The 24,286-nt window shown below is 39.7% G+C and overlaps 3 protein-coding genes across 7 annotated transcripts in view; 1 reads left to right on the forward strand and 2 right to left on the reverse strand.

Moving 5' to 3' along the window:
- Window positions 1–2,496, forward strand: part of SESN1 (sestrin 1) — a 98,083-nt gene extending 95,587 nt beyond the window's left edge. For 4 of the 5 annotated variants that reach the window (XM_058566497.1, XM_058566500.1, XM_058566501.1 and 1 more), the window contains 2 exons: window positions 506–650; window positions 1,306–2,496. In XM_058566497.1, the coding sequence (XP_058422480.1) occupies window positions 506–650; window positions 1,306–1,392 (232 nt within the window). In that variant the 3' untranslated portion in view covers window positions 1,393–2,496. The remainder of the gene's footprint in view (window positions 1–505; window positions 651–1,305) is intronic. The other variant, XM_058566498.1, reaches the window with a different exon arrangement.
- CEP57L1 (centrosomal protein 57 like 1) overlaps window positions 1–24,286 on the reverse strand; it is a 462,537-nt gene that overhangs the window by 167,999 nt on the left and 270,252 nt on the right. The window lies entirely within an intron of this gene.
- The window catches only part of ARMC2 (armadillo repeat containing 2), a 102,425-nt gene continuing 90,341 nt past the window's right edge, over window positions 12,203–24,286 (reverse strand). The window contains exons 14-18 of the mRNA XM_058566508.1: window positions 21,210–21,332; window positions 20,789–20,902; window positions 19,025–19,157; window positions 18,515–18,675; window positions 12,203–12,528 (exon numbers count right to left, since the gene is read on the reverse strand). Of these exons, the coding sequence (XP_058422491.1) occupies window positions 12,371–12,528; window positions 18,515–18,675; window positions 19,025–19,157; window positions 20,789–20,902; window positions 21,210–21,332 (689 nt within the window). The 3' untranslated portion in view covers window positions 12,203–12,370. The remainder of the gene's footprint in view (window positions 12,529–18,514; window positions 18,676–19,024; window positions 19,158–20,788; window positions 20,903–21,209; window positions 21,333–24,286) is intronic.

The following is a 24,286-nucleotide window of genomic DNA, read 5'->3' on the forward strand; positions in this document are numbered from 1 at the left end:
CCTCTCCTAAGTGTAGACACTGTGAGGCCATCTATAGACCATCCTTTCCTCTGAGACAGTCCCCCCCATTTTTTTTAACTCCTGGAAACATGAGAAAAATAATTCTCATTATTTTTATTTACACAAATAGATTATAATTTATATATCATGTAATAGTACCAATAATATTATTGTCTGATTAATTTCTTAATTTCAGCAATGTCCATAAACTCTGTTTCCAGAATTTGTTCCTCAGTGTGGTTGCTTGTTCATGATTGTAAATATATATACTGTTGCTTGGGCACTGGCAGATTTTCTGTTCATCTTCCTGACTTCTCTGTTTCTTATCTCTTTATATTCACTCATCTACCCCCAAGTTAAACATCGTAAAGCTGTTATTTTGGGGGACAGCTGCCTACACAAAGAAGGAGAAAGAATAGCATTTACTATTGATGTGTGTACTTTCATAAGAAGAAAACAGACTATACATTGAAAATACAATAATTCTCAATTTGTCTTTTAACAGATATGATGACTATGACTATGGTGAAATTAACCAGCTATTGGATCGTAGCTTTAAAGTTTATATCAAAACTGTGGTTTGCACTCCCGAAAAGGTTACCAAAAGAATGTATGATAGCTTCTGGAGGCAGTTCAAGCACTCTGAGAAGGTATGTACCTATTGTGGCTTATTTATTCTCTAACTTAGCAGTGATTCTTATTCTCCTTCACCTAATCTAATGACTCTCAAACCCTTTCCATCACTTCTACCAACCCACAGACTATTTCAGCACAGCTGTCTCAGGTACTTGGAAGGGAACCTCATTATGGTCCTAAAGTGAAAGAATAAAGACAGAGGGGACAGGTAGGAGGGACAGGTGGGCTGGCCCATGTTTAGAAGTGCTGGCATGTTGGCTGTCACCCCTTAAGAGAAAGAAGACTGTTTTGCAAGAGCTCTTTTAAATTGTTTATAAATAGAAATGTCTGGTCTTTGATCCATCTTTATAGAAGTTATTGAATGATGATTTGGCAGAGGAAGTTGGTATTCTAATAAAGCAGTGTCTAGATTTTCTGAAATATAACAAACCTCCAAGAAGAGATGTTATTAACTATAAATATAAGCTCAAAACATCTACCCAGAAAGATCATCAGATAGCTTTTGTTTTGGGAAATTAATATTCTGTTCAACAAACCCAAGACTTCTACGATATTCAGTGGCACACAGAAAATGTACTTGTTTTTGGTGTTTCTTTATTAGATGCACTGAAAAACTGATTTTGAATGCTTATAACCCTACCTTAAATGATGTTGTGTTTTAATACTCAGGTTCATGTTAATCTGCTTCTTATAGAAGCTCGGATGCAAGCAGAACTCCTTTACGCTCTGAGAGCCATTACCCGCTATATGACCTGATGCCTTTCCTCCATTAAAGACGATGGAACCATCAGCAAATATAGTCTACAAGGGGAAGGTACTAAGCCCCAGGACCAATGGTAGATAAAAGAATTCAGAAATCCATTGTGCCATGATTCCTTTAGTTTCTGCTATTTTACTGTGGAAATACCACTGCTGGCACGAGCAGTGAATGCTTGGCAGCTTCAAGTTTAGAGCTGTGAAGAAGGGCTGCCGTTCACAGTATTTTGCTTTTTGACAGTACAAGATGCTGTATAACTGTTTTAATACAGCAAATAGTAACTCTCCAAATCCTGTTGCTTTTATGGTAAATAAGATAACAAGAATTGGAGCATGCAAAGAATGGGACTTGGATAATGATGTAAGCTTTTATACATAAAGAATTTTAGATCTTGGTGCTGCTATTCCTGCTGGTGGAATGAATAGAGTGGCTGTTCCAGTTAAGCTATTAGTAATAAAAGTGAACACTGCTACTATCTGAGCCTACATACATAATTTGTGTGGTTTCAAATTAAATTTGCATATGTGTTAATTTTTTTGCATCTAAAAAAGCATAGAATTATTACAGCTCGGTAAAGACCATTTTGATGGTAACAGTTCATTTCTTTCATTGTAGTTTTTTTAAATTCAGAGTTATTGGATGACTTTAAATTACAGTGGCATTCTTAAAGATTTTCTTCATAAAAGCAATCTTAAATGAAAGTGTGTAAATTATAAGAAAAGCTGGCATCTTTTGATATGCTGTTTCTCCCAAGATTCTCTGACACTGGAGGGCAGCTGTCTTGTGCAGTATTTTTGTTTCCAGCACCGAAGTTGTGGGAAGTGTTGCTGTAGACTGCTGTGCAGTCCCAGGTGCATTCTGCCCCTCTGCTCCTGCCTGCCTCATGGTCCCCACTTTAAAGGTTGTGCAGCTCCTAAATAATAAAGCTGGAAAATATTTTTAGTCAGGTTATCAAATTTGATTTACAAAAATGCTAACTGTGTTTGAAATGCAAACAGGTTTGAAAAAAACGTATTAAGTACTTTGTATTCTGGAAGCGTGAATTGCTTTTGAAGTCTGTCAGTATTATTGGTATTTTTCAATAAAGAATAATTTTTCTCCAATTTTATTTGCTGTCTCAGTCTCTTAAGAAGTCCTGATTTCACAATCAGTAACAATTCTGAGTTTCTATTTACTTTCATTAACCAAGTAGTTTCAGACTTAACACTGTAATCAGATGAGAGACAGCTATAAATGGCAAACTCTCGATGTCATTTTGAGGGATACAAAGAAGAGTGGACCTTCAGGATCTTATCTAAGACTGTTATGTTGGAAATGACTGGGATGGTCCCATGCCTTGTCCTTTTTGAACTGAGGCTTTTAGAGTTCCAATAGAATTATTAATTATGAGAAACAAGGACTTATTAGGAAGCAACTGTAGAACAAAAAAAATTATACTGTCAAACAACTAAGAAAAGCTCTAAATTTAATAATCAAAGGTGTTGCAATAACTCTGTTACTCATCAAAACATTTATTGAGATCAATCTAGTGCCTGCAAATTTATAATGTGTAGATGGGGGTGGGAATGGGGAGGCACAGTTTTGAATAGAGGTGGTACCTGCCTTCAAGGATATATACCCTAGTGAGAAGACAAGACTATCAATCACCATAGATAGAAACTGATGATTAAATATAAAATGTATTGAAGATAATAATAAAGAAATGGATAAGCCCATTTCTAGTTAGCTTACAATAATATACATGTAGTCCTACCCACTGAATTTGCATTATGCCTTTGCCGCCTTCTGTCTGCTGCTATCTCATAGCAATACAGGTGAACCCAACAAGTAAAGTTGCACTGAATATAGTTAAGTTTTTACACATTCTGGTTCTGCTCTTTGTTCTTTGCACTTCCTCTTGAAAATACAAGATTTCTAATAGAGCTTCTAATTAGTAGTAGGATAATCACAAAACAAGATCAACTGAATGCATTATCTCAGTCCACTGAAGCTTATAATCACTTAGAAATCACATGTCAACATGAAAATTTTGATGAGTAAAAAAGTGTGCTTATGGCTAAAGTAATAAAAGCATGCATGTGATACAAAGTTGATGTTTCAGTGCCTCCCTGACAGGTGCTTCCTGTTACTCAAAATGTTTTCTCAAAACTAAACACACAGTATTTCTAATGTTACTATAATCTTTGAAACTAATACTTTCCAAAATAATTGGGGAAGGTAAAATAGAATACTCTATGGAATATCAAAACCCTCCCCCACAAGAGGAAAATTTTTTGTTAAATAATCATGGAAAGATTTCTGGCTGAGGTTTCCAGGATCCAATTTTTAAAATCTGAGTTTTTAAGTAAAATTTGGGGAACTTCTTTTTTAACTAGGCCAAACTTAACTCAGTATCTTACTATAAGAATGAGATAATTCTAAACACTTCCATATTTACTACAATTATTTAACTTCCTATAAATGGTGGTGATATTTTTAACCTAAAATTCCCTTAAAAGCTTAAAATTCACTTAAAAGCTGAGATTTTTATTCTAATAGTTTAGCTATTTCAAATTAGTTTTGCTAACAGACCATTGGTAGATAAGTACATAAAACTTGTTGGATAAGCATGTTTTCCATTATTAAAATACTCTGAAAGTTTATTGGCATATTTGTGACTAGTGAATGTCAAGGTATAGCAAAAGGCAGGTGGATCTGAGGTGACATCACCAATGAAACTCCAGGTCCTCATTCCCCATGGAGACACTGAGTTAACAACAATATACGGACCAAATACCTTTGTGAGAACTCTAGAAACCAATTGGGAAACTACAGCACCCAGACAAACACAAAGCCAGGAGAAGGCTGCACCAAAAAGTGTAGGAAAGTGTGTGGCATTTTGTTGGTCCTAGACCCTCCCCCTACCTAGCACAGCAAGGCATGATTGAGAAGAAACTCCCAATTCCTGGCTCCTCCCTCAGGACAGAAAGAAAAAAGTAGAATTTGTGTCCAATATTCTGACATGTCTGGGGGCTGCTTGAGGGACTAGATTCTGTCTCACCTGACTAGGAGCACTAATGGGAGTGGTGGTGTGGTTTGGATGCTGGTTGGAGGTCACTGAAAACAGAAGCAAGCAGAGAGGTGCGTTAGAGCAGCAGGGAGTCTACAGTTCTGCAGGCAAGCACAGGGGGCGCAAGAGAGTACAAACAGGAATATAATAGAAACAGGGGCAAGCCTCTTAGAGAAATTAAAAGCAGATGTCTATCCTGGAATAAAAGCACATAAGCCCAGAGAAGATACATCCCTAGAAAAGGTTTGAGAGGTTCCAGAACCTCTACGCAGGCTGATTGGTGAAGCCAGTCTGTAAAGGCTGGAAGAGGTGGCTATTTTTCAAATACCCAAATCTCAACAAAGTTCAAGGCATATAAAGAAACAGAGAAACATGGCCCAATCTAAGAAACAAAACAATTCTCCAGAAATGAATGCTAAAGAAATGCAGATCTCTTAAAGATCTCAATGAACTAAAAGAGAACAAGATTGGCAAAGAAATCAGGAAAATGCATGAACAAAATGAGAATGTCAACAGAGACAGAAACTATAAAAAAGAACCAAACAAATTATGGAGCTGAAGAATACAATAGTTGAATTGAAAAATTCACTAGAGCAGTTCAACAGGAGACTTGACAATCAGACAGAACAAAGAACCAGTAAACTTGGAGACAAGTTATTTTATATTATCAAGTCAGAGAGACAAAAAGAAAAATGAAGAAAAGTGAAAAGAGCCGAAGTGGGACTTAACGGAACACCACCAAGCGCCGAAGCGGGACTTAACGGAACACCACCAAGCAGGCCAATATACACGTCACCGGGGGGGGGGGGGGGGGGGGGGGGCAGAGAACTTATTTAAAGGAATAATGGACAAAAATTTATCAAATTTGAGGAAATAAATGGGCATACTATTTCAAGAAGCTCAACAAATTCCAAGTAGGGTAAACCCAGAGACTTACATTGAGACACATAATCAAACTGATACAAGTCAAAGAGAAAGAATCCTAAAAGCAACTTGCCATGTACAAGCAAGCCTCTGCAAGATTATCAGCAGGTTTCTCAGCATAAACTTTGCATGCCAGAGGGCAGTAGAATGATATATTCAAAGTGCTGAAAGGAAAAAACTATCAACCAAGAATACAATATCCAGTAAAACTGTTCTTTATAAATAGGGGAGAAATTAGGACTTTCCCAGAGTTTATCTGAGGGGGTTTATTACCACTAGACCTGCCCTAGAAGACATGCTAAAAGAAGTCCTTTAAGTGGAAACAAAAGGATGCTACAGAGGAATGCAAGGCAACATGAAAACAAAGTTATCTGGTAAAGGTAAATATATGGACAAATATAAAAATTTGTATTATTGTAATTTTGGCACATAAATCTACTTTTAGTTCTTGTATAGAATTTGAAAGACAAAAGCATAAAAATAACTATAAGTCTATGTTAATGGGTACAAAATATATCAAGATATAATTTTTGACATCAATAACCAAGTAGGGGTAGACAGAGCTGTAAAGGAGTGGAGTTTTTATATGCAACTCAAGTTGTTATCAGTTTAAAATAGATTGTTATAACTTTAAGATTGTTAATATAAGCCCCATACTTTAAGATTGTTAATATAAGCCCCATGGTAACCACAAAGAAAATATCTCTAGAACTTACACAAAAAGAAATGAGAAGAAAATCAAAACATGTCACTACAAAAAAAAAAAAATCAATGAAACACAAAAGAAGGAGTAAGAAAGGAAATGAGGGACAAAAAAGCTACAGGACATACAGAAAACAACAAGGTGGCAATAGTAAGTCCTTCCTTATCAGTGATTACATTAAATGTAACTGGATTGAATTCCCCAATCAAGAGACACAGATTGGCTGAATGGATAAAATAAAAAAGGATCCAACTATATGCTGTCTACAAGAGACTAACTTGAGATCTATGGACACATATAGGCTGAAAGTGAAAGGATAGAAAAAGATATTCCATGCAAATGGTAACCAAAAGAGAGTAGAGACAGCTATACTAATACCAGATAAAAGGGTCAATTTACCAGCAAGATATAACAATTATGAATACATACGCATCAAATAACAGAGCTTCTAAATATATGAAGCAAACATTAACAGAATTGAATAGAGAAATACATAGCACCACAATAATAGTAGGAGATTCAATACCCTACTTTCAATAATGGATAGAGCAACCAGAAGAAAATGAATAAGGAACAGAGGACTTGAACAACACTATAGACCAGTTGGACCTATCAGACATACACAGAACATTCCATCCAACAACAGCAGATTCTTCTCAAGTGCACATGGAACATTCCACAGGATTGACTACATGTTAGGCCACAGCCACAAAACAAGTCTTAATAAATTTTAAAAGTCTGAAATCATACAAAGTATCTCTTCTGATCACAATGGAATGAAACTAGAAATCAATAGCAGAAAGAAAAACAGGAAAATCCACAAGTATTTTACAGTGCTTTCTTAAACAACCAATGCATCAAATAAAAAATCACAAAAGGAATTAGAAAATTTCTCAGAACAAATTAAAATGAAAACACAACATACCAAAACTTATGGGATGCAGTGAAAGCAGTGCTAAAAAGTAACTTTATAGCTATAAACCCTTACATTAAAAAAGAAAAAGATCTGGGGCCATCCTGGTGGCATAGTGGTTAAGTTTGCGTGCTCTGCTTTGGTGGCCTGGGGTTCATGGGTTCAGATCCAGGGTGCGGACCTACACACCACTCATCAAGCCATGCTGTGGCACTGTCGCATATATAAAACAGAGGAAGATTGGCACAGATGTTAGCTCAGGGCCAATCTCCCGTGCCAAAAAAAGAAAAAAGAGATCTCAAATCAACAAGCTATCATCATATCTCAAGAAACTAGAGAAAGAAGAACAATCTAAACCCAAAGCTAGCAGAGGAAGGAAATAATAAAGATTAGAGCAGAGATAAAAAAACAGACAATAGAAAAACAATAGAAAAAAAAATCAACAAAACTAAGAGTTGTTTGAAAAGATCAAAACTGACAAATCCTTACCTAGATTAAGAAAAAAAAAAGAAAGCAAAAAGACTAAGTAAAATCAGAAATGAAAAACGGGACATTACAACCAATGTAACAAATAAAAAAGGATTATAAGAAAATACCATAAACAGTTCTACAAACAAATTGGATAACTCAGAAACACACAACCTACCAAGACTGAATCATGAAGAAATAGAAAATCTGAACAGACCTATAACTAGTAAGGAGATTAAACAGGTAATCAAAAACCTCTCAACAAAGCCCAGGACTGGATGGTTTCACTGGAGAATTCTACCAAACATTTAAAGAATTAACACCAGTCCTCCTCAAACTCTTCCAAACAATTGAAGAGGAGGGCCTCATTCTATGAGGCCAGCATTACCCTGATACCAAAGAAAAGATAACTACAGACCAATATCCCTGTTGAATATTGATGCAAAAATCCTTAACAAAATACTAGCAAAGAGAATTCAACAGCACATTAAAAGGATTAAGTGGGGGGCCGGCCCAGTGGCGTAGTGGTTAAGTCTGCAAGCTCCACTTTGGCAGCCCGGGGTTCACAGTTTCGGATCCCGGGCACAGATCAATGCACCACTCATCAAGCCCTGCTGTGGTGGCATCCCATGTATAAAATAGAGGAATATAAGCACAGATATTAGCTCACAGCTAATCTTCCTCAGCAAAAAGAGGAAAATTGACAGAGTTTAGCTCAGGGCCAGTCTTCCTCACAAAAAAAAAAAAAAGATTAAGTGGGATTTATTCCTAGAATGCAAGGATGGTTCAACATAACAAAAATCAGTCATTGTAATACACTGCATTAATAGAAGGAAGGAAAACATGATCATTTCAATTGATGCAGAGTGTTCAATACCCTTTCATGATAAAAAACACTCAGACTAGGAGTAGAAGGACACTGCCTCAATGTAAAGGCCATATATGAAAAGCCCAGAGCTAATATTAAACTCAATGAAAGACTGGAAGCTTTTCCTCTAAGATCAAGACAAGGGTATCTACTCCCACCACTCCTATTCAACATACTACTGGAAGTCTTAACCAGAGCAATTAGGCAAGAAAAAGAAAAGGCATCCAAATTGGAAAGGAAAAGTAAAATTATCTCTTTTCGCAGATGACATAATCTTATATGTAGAAAATCCTGAAGATTCCTGTTAGAACTAATAAATTCAGCAAAGTTGCAAGATACAAAATCAACACACAAAAATCGGTGGCATTTCTATACACTAAAAATGAACAATCTGAAAAAGAAAGAAATAAACAATTCCATTTACAATAGCATCAAAAAGAGTAAATACCTAAGAATAAATTTAACCAAGAAGATGAAAGACTTGTATCCTGAAAACTACAAAACATTACTGTAAGAAATTAAAGACAAATAAATGGAAAGACATCCGTGTTCATATTGTTAAGATGTCAGTACTATCTAGAGCAATCTACAGATTCAATGCATTCTCTAAAAAGAAATGTCATTTTTTGCAGAAATAGAAAAATCCATCCTGAAATTCATATGGAGTCTCAAAGGACCCTTCCTAAAATTCATATGGAGTCTCAAAAGACCCTAAATAGCCAAAACAATCTTGAAAAAGAACAAAGTTGGAGGTCTCACACATCCTGATTTCAAACTATATTCCAAAGCTACAGTAATAGAAATAGTATGGTACTGGCATAAAGACAGACATATAGACCAAGGGAATAGAAGAAAGAGCCCAGAAATAAACCCTCATGTATATGGTTAAATGATCTTTGAGAAGGGTGCCAGGACCATTCAATGAGAAAAGGATAGTCTCTTTGACAAACAGTGCAGGGAAAACTGGATATCCACATGCAAAAGAATGAAGTTAGACCCTTACCTTACACCATATATAAAAATTAACTAAAATGGATTAAAGACCTAAATGTAAGAACTAAAACTATAAAACTCCTAGAAGAAAACAGGGGAAAACCTTTAGGACATTCATTTGGCAATGATTTCTTGGATGTAACATCAAAAGCAAAGGCAAAGGAAAAAATAGACAAATGGAACTACATCAAACTTAAAAATTTCTGTACAAAGGGCACAATCAACAGAGTGAAAAGGCAACCTACAGAATGGGAGGAAATATCTGCAAATAATATCTGATAAGGGGTTAATCCAGAATACATAAAAAATCCTGCAACTCAATGACAATAAAAAAAAAAACCAAATAGCCCAATTAAAAAATGGGCAAAGGACTTGAACAGACATTTCTCCAAAGATGATATACAAATAGCCAACACACATATAAAAAGATACTTAACATCACTAATTATTATAGAAATTTAAATCAAAACCACAATGAAATATCACTTCACACCCATTAGGATGGTTACTATCAAACAAAACAAAAAACAGAAAAGAACAAGTGTTGGCGAAGACGTGAAAAAATTGGAACCTTTGTGCACTGTTGGTGGTAATGGGAAATGGTGCAGCCTCTATGGAAAACAGTATAGAGGTTCCTCAAAAAATTAAAAATAGAACTACTGTAGGATCTAGTAATTCCACTTCTGGGTGTGTATACAAAAGAATTGAAAGCAGGGCCGGCCCCGTGGCTTAGCGGTTGGGTGCGTGTGCTCTGCTACTGGCGGCCCGGGTTGGGATCCTGGGCGCGCACCGACACACCGCTTCTCCAGCCATGCTGAGGCCACGTCCCACATCCAGCAACTAGAAGGATGTGCAGCTATGACAAACAACTATCTACTGGGGCTTTGGGGGGGAAAAAAATTATAAGAATTGAAAGCAGGATCTCAAAGAGTTATTTACACAGTTATTACACACACACATTATTTATGAATAATGCTGTTCATAGCAGCATTATTCACAACAGCCATGAGGTAGAAGCAACCCAAATTTCCATTGATGGATGAATGGATAAATAAAATGTGGTATATACATACAAGGAGATATTATTCAGCCTTAAAAAAGGAAGGAAATCCTGTCATATGCTACAATGTGGATAAACTTTGATGACATTATGCTAAGTGAAATTAGCCAGTCACAAAAAGACAAATACTGTATGATTCCACTTATACAAGGTATCTAAACTAGTCAAATTCATAGAAACAGAAAATAGAATGGTGGTTACTAGAGGCTAGGGGAGGAGGAAATGGGAAGTTGTTTAATGGATATAGAGTTTAAGTTTTGCAGGATGAAAAAGTTCTAGAGATCTGTTGCAGAACAATGTGAATATACTAACACTACTGAAATGTACATTTAAAGATAGTTAAGATGATAAATTTTATGTTTTGTGTTTTTTGCCACAATTTTTTTTTAAAGGCAGGTAGATGGTTCCAAACGGTCCAGCTTGCACATGAGTATGATGGGGAGGAGTTTAGTATGGAGGAGAACAGGTATAATGGTACTCCACCATGAGTTATTATATTAGTTATAAATACTGAAGGAGCTGTTTTAGAGGGAAAAAAAGTTTGATCTTTTTCACGGAAAGTAGAATATATAGCCTGCTATGGATAAAATAAAGACTAAGATCCTTAAATGTGTTTGAGAGATTAGCCCCTCAGACTTAAAATGATTTCATCTATTGGAGTGAATCTGCTAGCACATACTTATGGATGACAGACTCTAATAAGATGAGTGTCCCTAGAGGATTTTGCTGAGCCCTAACCAAGGATGAGCCCCAGACTAGAAGAGCCCTTGGAAAGTATTTGTTCCTGGAAATTTAGGTTTTTTCTAACAGGCTTTAGACCCCTCCAGTCTGGGGTGCCTGCCCTCATCCCATTAATCTTGGCATTTTGCAGGGTGGGGGATGAACCATTAATCACAGCTTTTCTCCAAGCAAAGTAGTAAACCTACTTTTATTTCCAACTCTTCGTTTGGCTAGTATAGGATAACAACAGTAATCTCAGTTTCTTTGGTTTTTATCATTTATTCCAAGGCCAAACTTATCCTACAAAGAATGTTAAACTAATAAACTAATTACCATCATAATGTTATAATTTATTGAACACCTTCTACACATCAGACACTGTACTGGGCAATTTGCCCATTTAATGGTTTTTTTCTAAACTATAATAGTTTATAATTATAATATAATATAAATATAAAATATATAATATATTTATAACTATAATATAATAATAAAATAGGAATTATCCACATTTTAGAGCTGAAGTTAAAGAAATTAAGTTACTTGCCCAAGGCCCAAGCAAGGGAGAGCTAGGATTCCAACTGAGATCTGCCATACACCTAAGCCTGCACTCCTTCTAGTACATTATATCACCTCCCTCGTCACAGAGAGTTACAATTAGGATAGGCTAGTCATTTTATTTCAAATGACAAGAAAGAGGTAAAATTCTCCCTTTTTCATCTATTTTACTTATTTAATAGAATAGATGGCCCAAAGCAGTCTTCTTTAAGTTTTTCTGCTTACTCCTTCTCTTAATATGAGAACCAGAAAAATACTAGTACCTAACCAGAAAATTATTATTAGATGATATAAGAATTAATACAGATAATTATGTGGAAATGTATTCCTAATAGTGTTGCCCACCATACTTTCTATACACAAAATCTAATAGTCTTCAGTGCAAGCACTTAAATTCCAGGATTGTTAAACCAGGATTTTAAGACTAGAACTAACTTATTTAATAAAGAATAGAAGAAAAAGTCATTTACTTAGAAAAACCATGCTTATATTTTCATCTTACATTTCTCAGAGCAGAAAGTACAACATGTATATTCATTTTTCCATAATACCTAACAAGAAGAAATGCTTATTTCTTTTAAAATACTTAGACTCCTCACTAAAATCAGTACCTGAAAACTTGTGATATTGGTTAATACTGAAAAAAATGTTCATGTTTGTTACCACTTCTTAAGAATGAAAGAGACCTGACTTCCTGTTTCTGTTGTTAATTGGCACCATGTTAGAAAGAAGGAATAGGCAGGGGTTCCAAGAAGGTGTGATGACTCTGAATTCGGTTTAGAAGCTGCTGTGCCACAGGTTTGAATTCTGTTTCCCAATGGAGTTTGTGATAGTTTTTTAGGTCTTGGTCAAAACTGCCATCCAGTGCTAGTTCTTCATCTGTAACAGAAAAATTAAAATTACAGCAGTTATTTGGAAATGTAATTCTATTGAATAAAGTTTAATTTTCGAGTTAAACTCATCTGGGGTTATCTCTAATTCCAACATGACATAGGAATGATTTGGTGTTAAAAGGCTTTTTTTATGGGAGCAGTTCTTTATTCTCTTCTGTTCTTAACAAATATTTTTAAATAAGTATTTTTAGTCTCTTAATAAAAAAGGAAAATAATCTCAAAAAAAAAATCCTAGATTGAATTGAGCTCTTATTTCAACTAATCCCTAGTGTTTATATGTAAGTCCACATCCAAAAATCAAATCCCCATTTCTCAGAATAAACAAAGTATTAATAGGTTACTTCCTTATCTGCTCATTAGAAAAGTTAATTACTTCAGTGGTGACAGATAAAAAAGGAGTCAGGAAATCTTTTGGGAAAGTAGCACAGTTGAATTTGACACTGTAAACTTAAGTGAAAACTAACTGTGCTGGCTTCAAAGCAGCCTGGACATATTTCTTTGAAAAGACAATCCCCTACCCCTATGCTCTCTCCAGTAACAGTGAAAAGTAGGAGACTTGGAGAACCCCAAGGAGTATTAGAATCCCAAGTGAGTCCATGGATAATGCAGATAAGCACTTGTAAAAAAATGCAAAACTACAACCTTAGTTTGCTTCTGCTTCCTAATCCAAGGGCGCTCTGAATTCTGTGAACACCATAAGTATATCCAACCCAAGCAGGAAGATACATGGCCACTAAGGTTTCTGCACCGACCTGCCACCACACTTTTACCTGTTTATATTGGACTTGTGAAAGACTTCAGGAAAATGCAGTGGCCTGCCAGTCAGAAGACTGGCTCTGCCACTTCCTAGGTCTGTGGCTGAGGCAGACTTCTTAAGTGGTAACCGCTAAATCCTAAATTGACCACAAATATTGCTACTTACATAATCGGTAAACTTGTTCATAGGGCCAATTAAAACCCCATTATAAAATGCTTCCTTACTGTTTACATCAAATTTTCTACACTGAATATTTTCATAGACTTGGTGTACTTTGGCACTATTGGTGTTAGTGTCGCCACTCAGAATAAGATAAGGGAATCTGGAATTCCGGTTTGTACCTTCCCCTCCTCTCGTCCAACCAAAGGGACAGCTATGCAGCTCTGAGATAAGTTCTGGGCAGACACAAACACTTCAGCAAGGCGCTCCATGGAGACCCCTGTAAGCAAACCTGGATCTCCCCACCCACAAGATAACCAGGGCCTTGAGAGGAGGAGAATGCAGATGGTGTCTGATGCCTTGGAAGCCCTTCCCATTGGGCTGCTTCTGGACAAGAGGACTCTGTGAGACTCGAGTGCTTTCCCATTTCTAGATCTTCCTGCTCACTTTTCCAGATATTCTGAGCCCTAAACTTCCATTAAAAAATTAATTCTCTTGGGGGCCGACCCAGTGGCGTAGAGATTAAGTTCCTGTGCTCCGCTTCAGCGGCCTGGGGTTCCCCAGTTCAGATCCTGGGCACACACCTACTCACCGCTCATCAAGCCATGCTGAGGTGGCGTCCCACATAGAAGAACTAGAAGGACCTACAACTAGGATATACAACTATGTACTGGGGCTTTGGGGAGAAAAGAGAAAAAGAGGAAGATTGGCAACAGATGTTAGCTCAGGGCCAATCTTCCTGAAAAACAAACAAATTAATTCTCTTGTTTTATGCTCTTCCTCTCCAGGCAGCTGAGGGCTGAGGGCTGCCCAGGCACTTCGACGTCCCTTCCTCTCCCCAGGGCTTTGGTTGGATTTGGTGATTTGAGCAAATCTCTGTTTTGGTGTTTTTGGTTTTTTTCAATCTCATGTCAAGACTATGTTACTTTTCTTGAGGCTTGGCCTATAATTAGTTAATCCACACTTGGGCCCTATTAATTATAAATTGGGTTAGACAAGATAACGAAAGTGGCCAAATAGCTACAGGTAAGAGAACAGCAACCTAAAGGTTCAAAGTAAATACAGCAAATACATAAAAAGTGCCATAATACACTAGGTATTAAATTTTGGAACTTGTTCTGCAAAGAGTGGCAGAGGCTAATTCAAGAAAAATTTAGATCTATGATTTTCAAACTTTTTTGACTGTGACCTAAGAAATACTTATGACATTATGACTGTATACAATACTTACATATTTATATACAAATAACAAGTGTTTCACAATAGGATACTTATCTTTACTACATGTAATATGTTCTGATATTTTCTTTCTTTGCTAGTTCATTTTTTAAAGAGGCTGGTCACAGTGTGAAAAGCACTCATTTAGATAACCAATCACTCTTAAGCTTTCTTTGTGCATAACACACTTTCAGATACTAGAATTTCAGAGAAGGTATTAGAAAAGATTAAAGGACTCAAAACAATAAACTTCTCAGTGATCATTATAACACGATCTCTATGACAATTTAAGTGTCCTGCAGCATCGATACAAGCTTCCCCTACTCCCTGCACTACTTCCTAGCTTGCTGTTCAGCACCAGGTAGCTATTGAGGGTTTGATTCTCGTCCTGCCTATTTAAGGCACAATCCTCACATATTCCAGAAGCACCTGATGGCTCTTTGGCATGTGATCTTCTGACTTGAACAAGGGCCCCCCTCTACCCCTTGTCACATAACCTAGGGGCTAAGTTCCACGTAGCTTAGATGAACAGAAAATAACCTAGTGTGTTTTACATTCACAATCAACTGCACACACTGCTCGCCAGCAGCCCGCTCCCCTGAGAGAAGCCCATTGGCACAGCACTTAAGAACTTCAAGATAAACACATCGCTAATGAGTTCATAAGAAGTAATTACAGTACATCAGGAAGTTTTAGACAACACTCTTTTTAAGACATTTTCCAAAAAGACTGTCAACATCCCCACATCCCAACCCTGTTGAGAACCATTACTTTCCCTTTTTTTCTAGTCACTCATCAAGAAAAAGTTGGGTAACATATTACTATATCAATTGCCTTGCCATTATTTCTAAAAACCGCTCACACTTCAACATAGGCCTTTGGGATTTAACAGCTCATCCTATTTTCAAGATGGCCTGTTGTTTAGCTATCTTTGTAAAAGAATTGAAATTCAAGTACACCCTCACCCACATATCCATTTCACTTGCTGCCGCCCAAGTGGCCAGACACAGCTATAACCCTGTCAGAAGCAGAGGTCTGAGGCCCACACTGCGGAGAGAACAGCCAGGAAGCAGCCTCGTCCTCACGGTTCGTAAGGAGGGACTTGTGATCACATGAGAAATCGGGCCAAGCTGTGCTGGGGACTTGGCTCCCTGATGGACTGTTATCCATGCTCCTGTCCCTTCCATGGGATGGGGTAAGGGTGTACTATGTAATGGAACAGCAGAAAAACACAGGGCCAGATCGTTTATTTTCTGATGAAAATCCTGGCTTTGCTATAGTATGACCTTAGGCAGGTCACTTAACTCTCCTAGACCTACGTTCCTCAACTCTCACCTAGCTGAGGACCTCAGAGAGATCTTACGAGGACAGAATGAACGTGCTTTTAAAAGTATATAGCACTATTGAAACAGAGGTACCACTACTGTTAGTCAATCCACAAGCATCTATCAAGAACCTACTTTACACAAGGCAATATCCTTTTCCTAAAGTGGCTCAGCTGGAGTGGGGAAATAAAAGTTACAAAACAATCATACAGAAGAAGTTACACAGTTCATGAGTAATTGCTATATAAGAAGTGCAGATTTCCTGTGACTAGACTATGGGCTTGAAAAGGGCCTGTCCTGGAAGGACAGCATTTGGCTGGACAGCTAAGGGATACGGCCCTGCAGAGGCACAGAGGTTGGGGAAGCACAGAAGGCCAGCCTGGCTCTAGGGGAAGGTGAGGGAGGGGAAATGTAGGCAATAGGGCTGCTATAGTGAAGTGCCTGCCAGGTGTGCTGCCCCCCTGCTGAGGAGCCAGCCAGGCCCACACCCCCTTCTAAGAGGTCCTTGTGCCACATGGCCTCACCATTTTGTTATTTATGGCTGACTGCCCCAGACTTAGGAGCCAAAGGAAGTCACAGATAGCCTGTGGTGGAGGCAGCTGCTGCCTAAGGCACGAAAGCCCTACACCCCAGGAGAGTGACTCATGGAACCAATCACATCTTCTCCCCAAATGGGAGACAGATAGACACGTGTGCCAACAAGAGAGGAGACGCAGAGTCACACACACTGAGTGCAGCAAGAAGCCCCGAGGTGGCTGAGGCTGCGACCGAGCAGGAGCCTACAGGGAACAAGGGGGAGAAAGGACTTTTTCCATAACAGCAGAGCTGGGTCTCCAGCAGGGTAGAGCAGATGATGCCTGCTAGTGAGGGGGTCGCTGGAGGACTCTGGTTCCATCTGGAATGACCTTCCAGGTCCTGAGTGCCTCTCCAGCAGGCTCTGGGCAATATGCTTGTTTCCTGGCTTACTTCTTCCCTGGGCTTCCTTCCCTTAAACTCCCCCGTTAACCAGGGCAGAGGTTTCCAACCCTAGCTGAATAGCACACTCACCTGTGGAACTTTTTAAAAATGCAGATAATCAGCCTCACCCCAGAGCTCCTGAATCAGAATTCCTGGGGATGGGGCCAGGATAAGTGCGTTTTTTAAAATTCCACAGCTGATTCCAATGTTCTGCCAGAGTTGAGAACTGAATTAAGGCAAGTTCAGCAATGACTTATGCTCCCAGCAACCTTAGAAAGCTCAGTGTTCACAGAGCAGACCGTCACCCTGTGATTTAAAATCATACCCATTTTTTCCTACTCTTACACACACACAATTATATTCACCTGGAAAAAACAAATTTCACATCAACCTAGCAAACCTGATTCTTTGAAATTACTCCTGGTTCTGAGTTCCTGTTTAATAACATTGTTACAACACAGAATTTACAAGGGGCTTTCACAACCATATTTTAAGGACTTGCCACATGTCAGGCACTATAAAAGGCTCTTTGGACACGTCTGCTCAGTTATCATCCTAACAACTCCGCAAAGTGGACGTCAATCATCCCCATCTTAGAGACGGGAAAATATAAAGTCAGAGAGGATAAGCCTAAGATTAAAACCAAGTAAATGATAAAGCGAGAGCTTAAACTCAGAACCATCTGACTCTAGTCTCTGGTCTTTCCGTTATGCTTGTTTGAGCTTCATGACCCCATGCAGCAGGGCAGGGATTATCGTGTCCCCATTTTAGAGACAGAGAGATAGGTTCTGATTCTCTTGTCGAATCCCACCACCAGCAAGAGCCAGGATTTGAACCCATGGCTTCTGAGTCACATGGAACCTTTCTACACGGCCTGGCTGATCCAACACAGTGGCTGAGCAATGGCAGGGCCATCGCCTCCATTTTGGGAAAAGGATTATCGAAAACACTCAACTCATTTACTGACCCAAATCAGCATTGTTAGACCTAACCCAGGGTGAAAAAAATGATGCTAAAAATAAAAGATTTTTAAATGTAAGACACTATCCTCTTTCCTTTGCTTTGTATTAGTGATTTCCTACCTTTCAAGGATATGAACCCCACTGAAATGTCAAATAGTTTTGCAGACCCTCTCCTACATGGTAATTAACATAGCTGCTAATTAAAATCTATAGATTCATTAATAGCATGACAATTCAGAGTAGCTTTTAGCCATATTTTCTCAATTACAACAATGTCTATATACTTTTAAACAGCAACACATTTATGCTGAAATCTTGTATTTCTGCTGTCTATAGAAAATGCAAAAAAAGAAAAAAAAAGCCACAGAAGAAATCACGACAGTACTCAATGAGTTAAAAGCCCTTGTGTCCCTTTTGTAAATAACACTCAGCCTTTTCCAGATATTTCCAAATTATAATAATCTTTAACACGCTCTCATTACTTATAGAAACATAGCCACCCAAACACATACTAATCTTTATCCATACAGGTCACAGAAAAAGATTTTTATCTCACTCTGATAAAACTCACAGACTCACAGTCAGGAGTCTTACCTAAAAATGACAACAGCACGACTAAGAGTGTGTTGGTGTCTTCATCTCCAAAACATGATGAAGCATTAGTGATATTTTCACTGAAGTTCCATAAAGTTTTGCAGACCAAGCAGGCCAGCTGCCAATCAGTAGGACCAAAATCTCTTAAACAATCCACCAACCTGAGTTAATAAAAGTTAAATTGAGGTTATTAGGTCAGAAGAATCTCTTTAATTTTTATATTTTTAGCCTGATCATTATCCTTCTGTAATATTTAATATGTATTTATATAATTCAGTGGTTATTTAAAATAATTTCATATCTACAAATTTAAGTAGCTACAAAGTAGCAATAACCTACTTCTGAATTTTAAGTGTCCAGTGGAACCTAAATCCCTTCTTTAGCCCTAGCTTGGCGCTTCCAAATGTTAAAATGCCTCCGCCCTGGAGGAATGACGCGAGGGGCCCCAGCTCCCTGGGAAACTATGTCCTCTGAATCCTGAGGGTCAGGACTCCATGGCTTGAAACTTACTTCTTAATGCCACCTCCTTCTTTTAGGATGATACGCTTGTCTTTATCCACAGTGAGATTTAGGAGAACACCACAGGCAGAAAAGCAAATATCCTGATGCTTAGCATCCAGCAGTGCAATCATGAACTTGTGGACTGGGAGGGTAGAGAACAAACACAGACCAGTAAAGCTCAGGGGTCCCAGCTGTGTCTTATTTTACAAATGGCAAAGGGGAAATGGGGAGTGGCTTGCAAAATGGAAACCCTGCGAGGGGACTTACCCATTGCCCAGCAGTGGCTTCACCAACATCCACCACTTCCAGAACATGCCCCTCCACCCTCCAGGTCCTCTGTCCCCAGGAAAGGAGGGAACCCCGGACTTCCAACCACACAGGTGACATTCATCTCTAATTTCCGGTTGTTCTCAGGGGCCCTTTTGAACCTCCAGCAGCAATTTTCTTTTAATACACAGCCCCTGGGGAGGGGAGTAGGCTCCTGTTCAGATCTTCCCTGAAGTCTTCCAGGGCCACAGTTGGTAAGAGAAGACTTGCTCAGACGCCTGGAAACCAGCCTGAGGCAAGGCAGGACTTACAGGGTAGGGGATGTCTCAGATCAGGACAGGCTGTTCGCCTCGGGGAACCATTTTCCCTTACTCCTAGGAAAAGGAACTGTTGGTCCTATTGCCTCCTCCCCCCAGTGGGGGCTGGGCAAAGGGTTGGGGGAGAGTGGATAAGATGTGTGCTCCCGTTCTCTTTCACACATGAGAGGTGGTCACCCTGTTCTGACCTTGGCCCCAGTGATAATTCAGACAGCTCAGCAAAGGCTGCCTCAAATGTATGTGTGTTTTTAAGAGTCTAAAGAAGATACACCAAAATGCTAACAGTTATCTCTGGGGTAGTGAGATGATGGGTGACTGCTGCTCCTACATTTTTTTTAATGTATCTGTATTTTCTATCATGAACATGGATAATTAGGTATTTTTAGTTATTCTTACATGAAATATTTGCAACATACAAACAGTATGGTTAGTATAAACTTTTGTGTACCTGCCACCCAATTTAAGAAATAAAACATTACAGTTCCAATTTTATATCTTTAGGCATCCCTTCCCCTCCAAAGGTAACTTCTGTCTTAAACGTGGAGTTTATCATTTCCAAATACCACTTGTACCTTATACCACTACTGCAAGAGTATGTGGCATAAACAATACCCAAGATTGTTTTGCATGTTTTAAAACTTACACTAATCCCATTATTCTGTATATTTCCTCCCATAATTAGGTTTTTTGCTCCTATATTACGTGTTTGAGGTTGATCCATGTTGATACATGAACCTCTAGTTCATTTATTTTAATTGCTGTAGAACATTTTGTTCCGTGATGTATTTATCCTCTTGGCTGTTGATGAACACTTAGGTTGTTTCCAAGTTTTGCAGTTACAAGCAGTACTGTAATGAACATTCTAGTACATGAAGTAGAATATCTTGAGTCCTTTCGCATGGGCAGAGACGATGAATATAGGTCACTTGCTTCCCTTAAAGAAACACACACACCCCACCTTGGAACTCAGAAGGCCACTCCCGAAGGAGAGGGGAACATTCAGAGCACTGCCTAGATCCATCTTGGCATCCTGAGCTGAGAGCCTTACGTACGCACAGAACAGAATGTAAAGCACGACTTGTCCCAAAGCAGAAACAAGTGTCACGTTGTCGTGACCCCAGCTCCGAAACTGCACAGCTGTTTATTGGCAAGAAGTGCATGTTTATGAACATACGAGTCATTAACTCACCATTTTTCTGCACAATGAAATCGCAGATGTCATGGTCCTGGGAGAGATTTCCAAAAACGCGCACAGCCTCCAGGATTCCATCCATGTTTTTACTCACGAGAAGCTTTATGAGCACTGGGTTTGGCGGCCAGAGAAATTAAATCAGTGAATTGAAGTTTTAATTTAAAGGCTATTAGAAACCAATATCATACTACATACTGATAACTTAAAACTTAAAAATGATAATAAAATACAAACTATAAGGGACTTGAGCAAAAACTAAGAAACTAACTTTTCCCCATATTCTAATTAGAATCAAATCAGGCTCTTAGATATTTGTGCCAGAAATCAGAAAATATGAATGCCTCCAGTCCTGTGGTTCGTTAATAAAGTCACAACCTGAAACGAACATGCATCTACCCAAACCCAACTCGGAACTTACATTCAGCAATATATAGCTTTTGGTCCTGAATTATGGAGTTCTTCACTCGGTAGTAAGATAAGTTGTTGATTGTTGCTGTGGTATTGATCACCAGCTCCTCACAATCATCAATTGACTTGTATTCTGAAACAAAGTGAGGATAAGGGGGTCAATGACTCATTGCAGAGGCAGAAACAATGCCATCCTAACTGCAGCGACAGCAGTGGCAGGGACAAGCCATTGTCCAAGGCAAGGTCTATGCAAGGGCACTGTGGGCTCTCGCTGTTTGCTGCTTTATTTTCCATGACTCTTCCTGCAGGGAAATACACCAAATGCAGGGACCACTCCTGGCCAGGGTCTAGAACACTGTAAGCTCAATCCCTCCTGCCAGGGGCTCTAGAAAAGTTGGACTGATCTAGGCTGTGTGTCTGTAGTAAAGCAAAGGTGCCAACACACCTGTGAGCTGAGCCATCTCTAATCCCTTCCAGTGGTTTGCCCTGACCCTGAGCTCTCCTGGGGGCTCCACCCTGGGGTCTGTTGCCTACACCCCCACCGCCCAACAGAATGACCCTTAGGTCATAATCCACCCGTGACTTCCAAACACGCAGATTCGGATCACTCTCACGTCCTCCACTACCACCTCGCCCGTCTCTCACCTAGAACAGCGTCTGGCGCAGCAGAGTGCTCAATAGATAGTTGCTGAATGCAAGAACGAGCAAAGGGGTGAGCGAACGAAACTTTAGCTTAGCAAACGAGACCCTGAGTAATTCTGTCCCTGCCTCCCACTCAGCCTCAGACTCATCTCCTGATTACTCTGGCCACAGCACAGAGAAGGGCAGATGCAAGGATGCCAGTTAGGAGCCGCCTGTGACATTCCAAGTGACAAACAACATAGTTTAGGCTGGGGTGATGGCGGAGATGGAGCAGGGGGGCCAGCCTGGAAAACTCTTTGGAGAGGAAAATGGACGGTACGCAGTGAAGACTGGATGGGGAGGTGGGGATCATCACCCCAGGATGATCCCTGGGTTTCTGGATTACATAATTAGATGGACAGCGATCACATTCTCTGAATTAAGGTCATGGGAAGAGAGTCCAGTCGGGGGGAAGGTCATGAGTTCTGCTTTAGCTATGTTGAAGTCCTTCTGAAGGACCCACCGTGGATGAAGGGTAAGGCAGTTGGATACATGGGTCTGGCAGTCAGAGGAAAAGGCACGAGTCTGGTTATACTGAACTAGCTATAGCAACCTGAACGGGCCTCTGCCTCTCACCTCTGACCCTCCCGTGTCCCCCCAGTGCCTGGAGTGCCCTCACTCTCCTCTCCACCTGGCCATCGCCTGCTCCGGGAGCCCTGCCCCAGCCTGGGAGGGAGGCCACCTCAGCACCTGTGCACATCTTGGATCACGACTCGCTCACTGTGTACTATGGGATAAGGAAGTGCCTTTTACCTCTTGTATGAACCAAGGTTCCTCAGGGAATAAGAGGGGGGCTGTGAGCCGAGCATGATGACTGTGCTAGCTCTTAAGTCCTTTGATTTAATTATCTCTCCTTTTTGCCTTCTCTTCATTAAGGAGAATGGCCTTTTTATAGCTTTCTCTAAGGAAAATTCAGTCATTTGCTATGCTACAGAAAACATTCTGGTCCTCCAGCCAGCGGCCCCTCCACCCACAGCAGCCAGCATGGGGGCCAGTACGTGGTAGACACTCAACGAATACTTGGAGAAAGAAAGAATAAATAGGCTCTAATTGACTATTTTTCAGTTTAAATACATGGGAAGGGAATAAAGAACTGAATTATTTTGGACTTGGGCATGGATTCTACAAACAGGAAATATCCTCAGGTTTCTAGGGGACCTGTGAAAAGATCCCAATTGTTTTTGAGGGAGACAAGGTAAAAGAAGGGACACAGCACCCCCCTCCCCCAAAGTATTCCCACTTGCTTGGCCATGACTCTGGAGCCAGAATCCTGATCTTCCACCTGCTGGCAGTGTGACCTTGCTCAAGTCACATAACCTCCTTGGGCCTCAGTTTCCACGACTGTAAAGTGGGGATGATAATTGCACCTACATTACAGAGTTGTTACAAAGCTTAAATGTGTTAACATTTGTAAAGGGCTTAAAAGAGTGCATGGTACATTATGGGCGCTAAATAAGTGTTTGTTAAGTGAACAGATGGGTCATGCAGAATGACAGCTCATGGAGAACGGCTCGGGTGAATGTCTAACCTTGGCAAAGAGGAAGTCTGCAGCCCTGGTTCCCTCCATTCCCGGACTGATGACACTCGATCGTGGGCAGTGTTTGGGGATCTATTTTTCCCTCTTGCCTTGGTAGAAGAATTGATTAGCTTGCCCAGAAAAAGAAGGGTAGCTCTTACTGTTGCCACCTCCTGTAGGACCATGCATTTGGGCAGCAGGAAAGGCATCTGGCATCTGGGGCAAGAGGGCAGGCACTCGCAGTTACTGGGCATCTATCACGAGTGGCACAAGCACTTTACGTGCATTTAACCCCACAAAAGTCAATTATTAATAATGCTTTAAATGCACTTCTACGCATTTAAACCCACAATCATTAATACTCTAAAGGTGTATCTGTCTCAGTCAGCTCAGGCTGCCATAACAAAATGCCATAAACTGGGAGGCTTAAACAACAGAAATTTATTTTCTCACAGTTCTGGAAACTAGAAGTCCAAGATCAGGCTGCCTGCGTGGTTGGGTTCTGGTGAGGGCTCTTCCTGGCTTGCAGATGGCTGCCTTCTCACTCTGTCCTCATGCGGTGGAGAGTGAGCAAGTCATCTGGTGTCTCTTCTTATAAGGGCACTGACCCCATCATGAAGGCCCTACCCTCATGACCTCATCTAAACCTAATTATTTCCCAAAGGCCCCATCTCCAACCATCACACTGAGGGTTAGGGCTTCAACATATGAATTTTACAGATGAGAACACTGAGGTTTAGAGATATTAAACACCTGGCCTGACTTCACAGAGAAGACATCTGAATTCAGGTCTGTCTAACTCTACCTTCCTGCTCTTTCCATAGCATCTTTCTGAGAGCCCATTAGAGCTGGTTGGGGACAATAATTTGCCTCCAAAGAGCATGAGAGAA

Source organism: Diceros bicornis, chromosome 23, assembly GCF_020826845.1.
Source record: "Diceros bicornis minor isolate mBicDic1 chromosome 23, mDicBic1.mat.cur, whole genome shotgun sequence".
Lineage (NCBI taxonomy): Eukaryota > Metazoa > Chordata > Mammalia > Perissodactyla > Rhinocerotidae > Diceros > Diceros bicornis.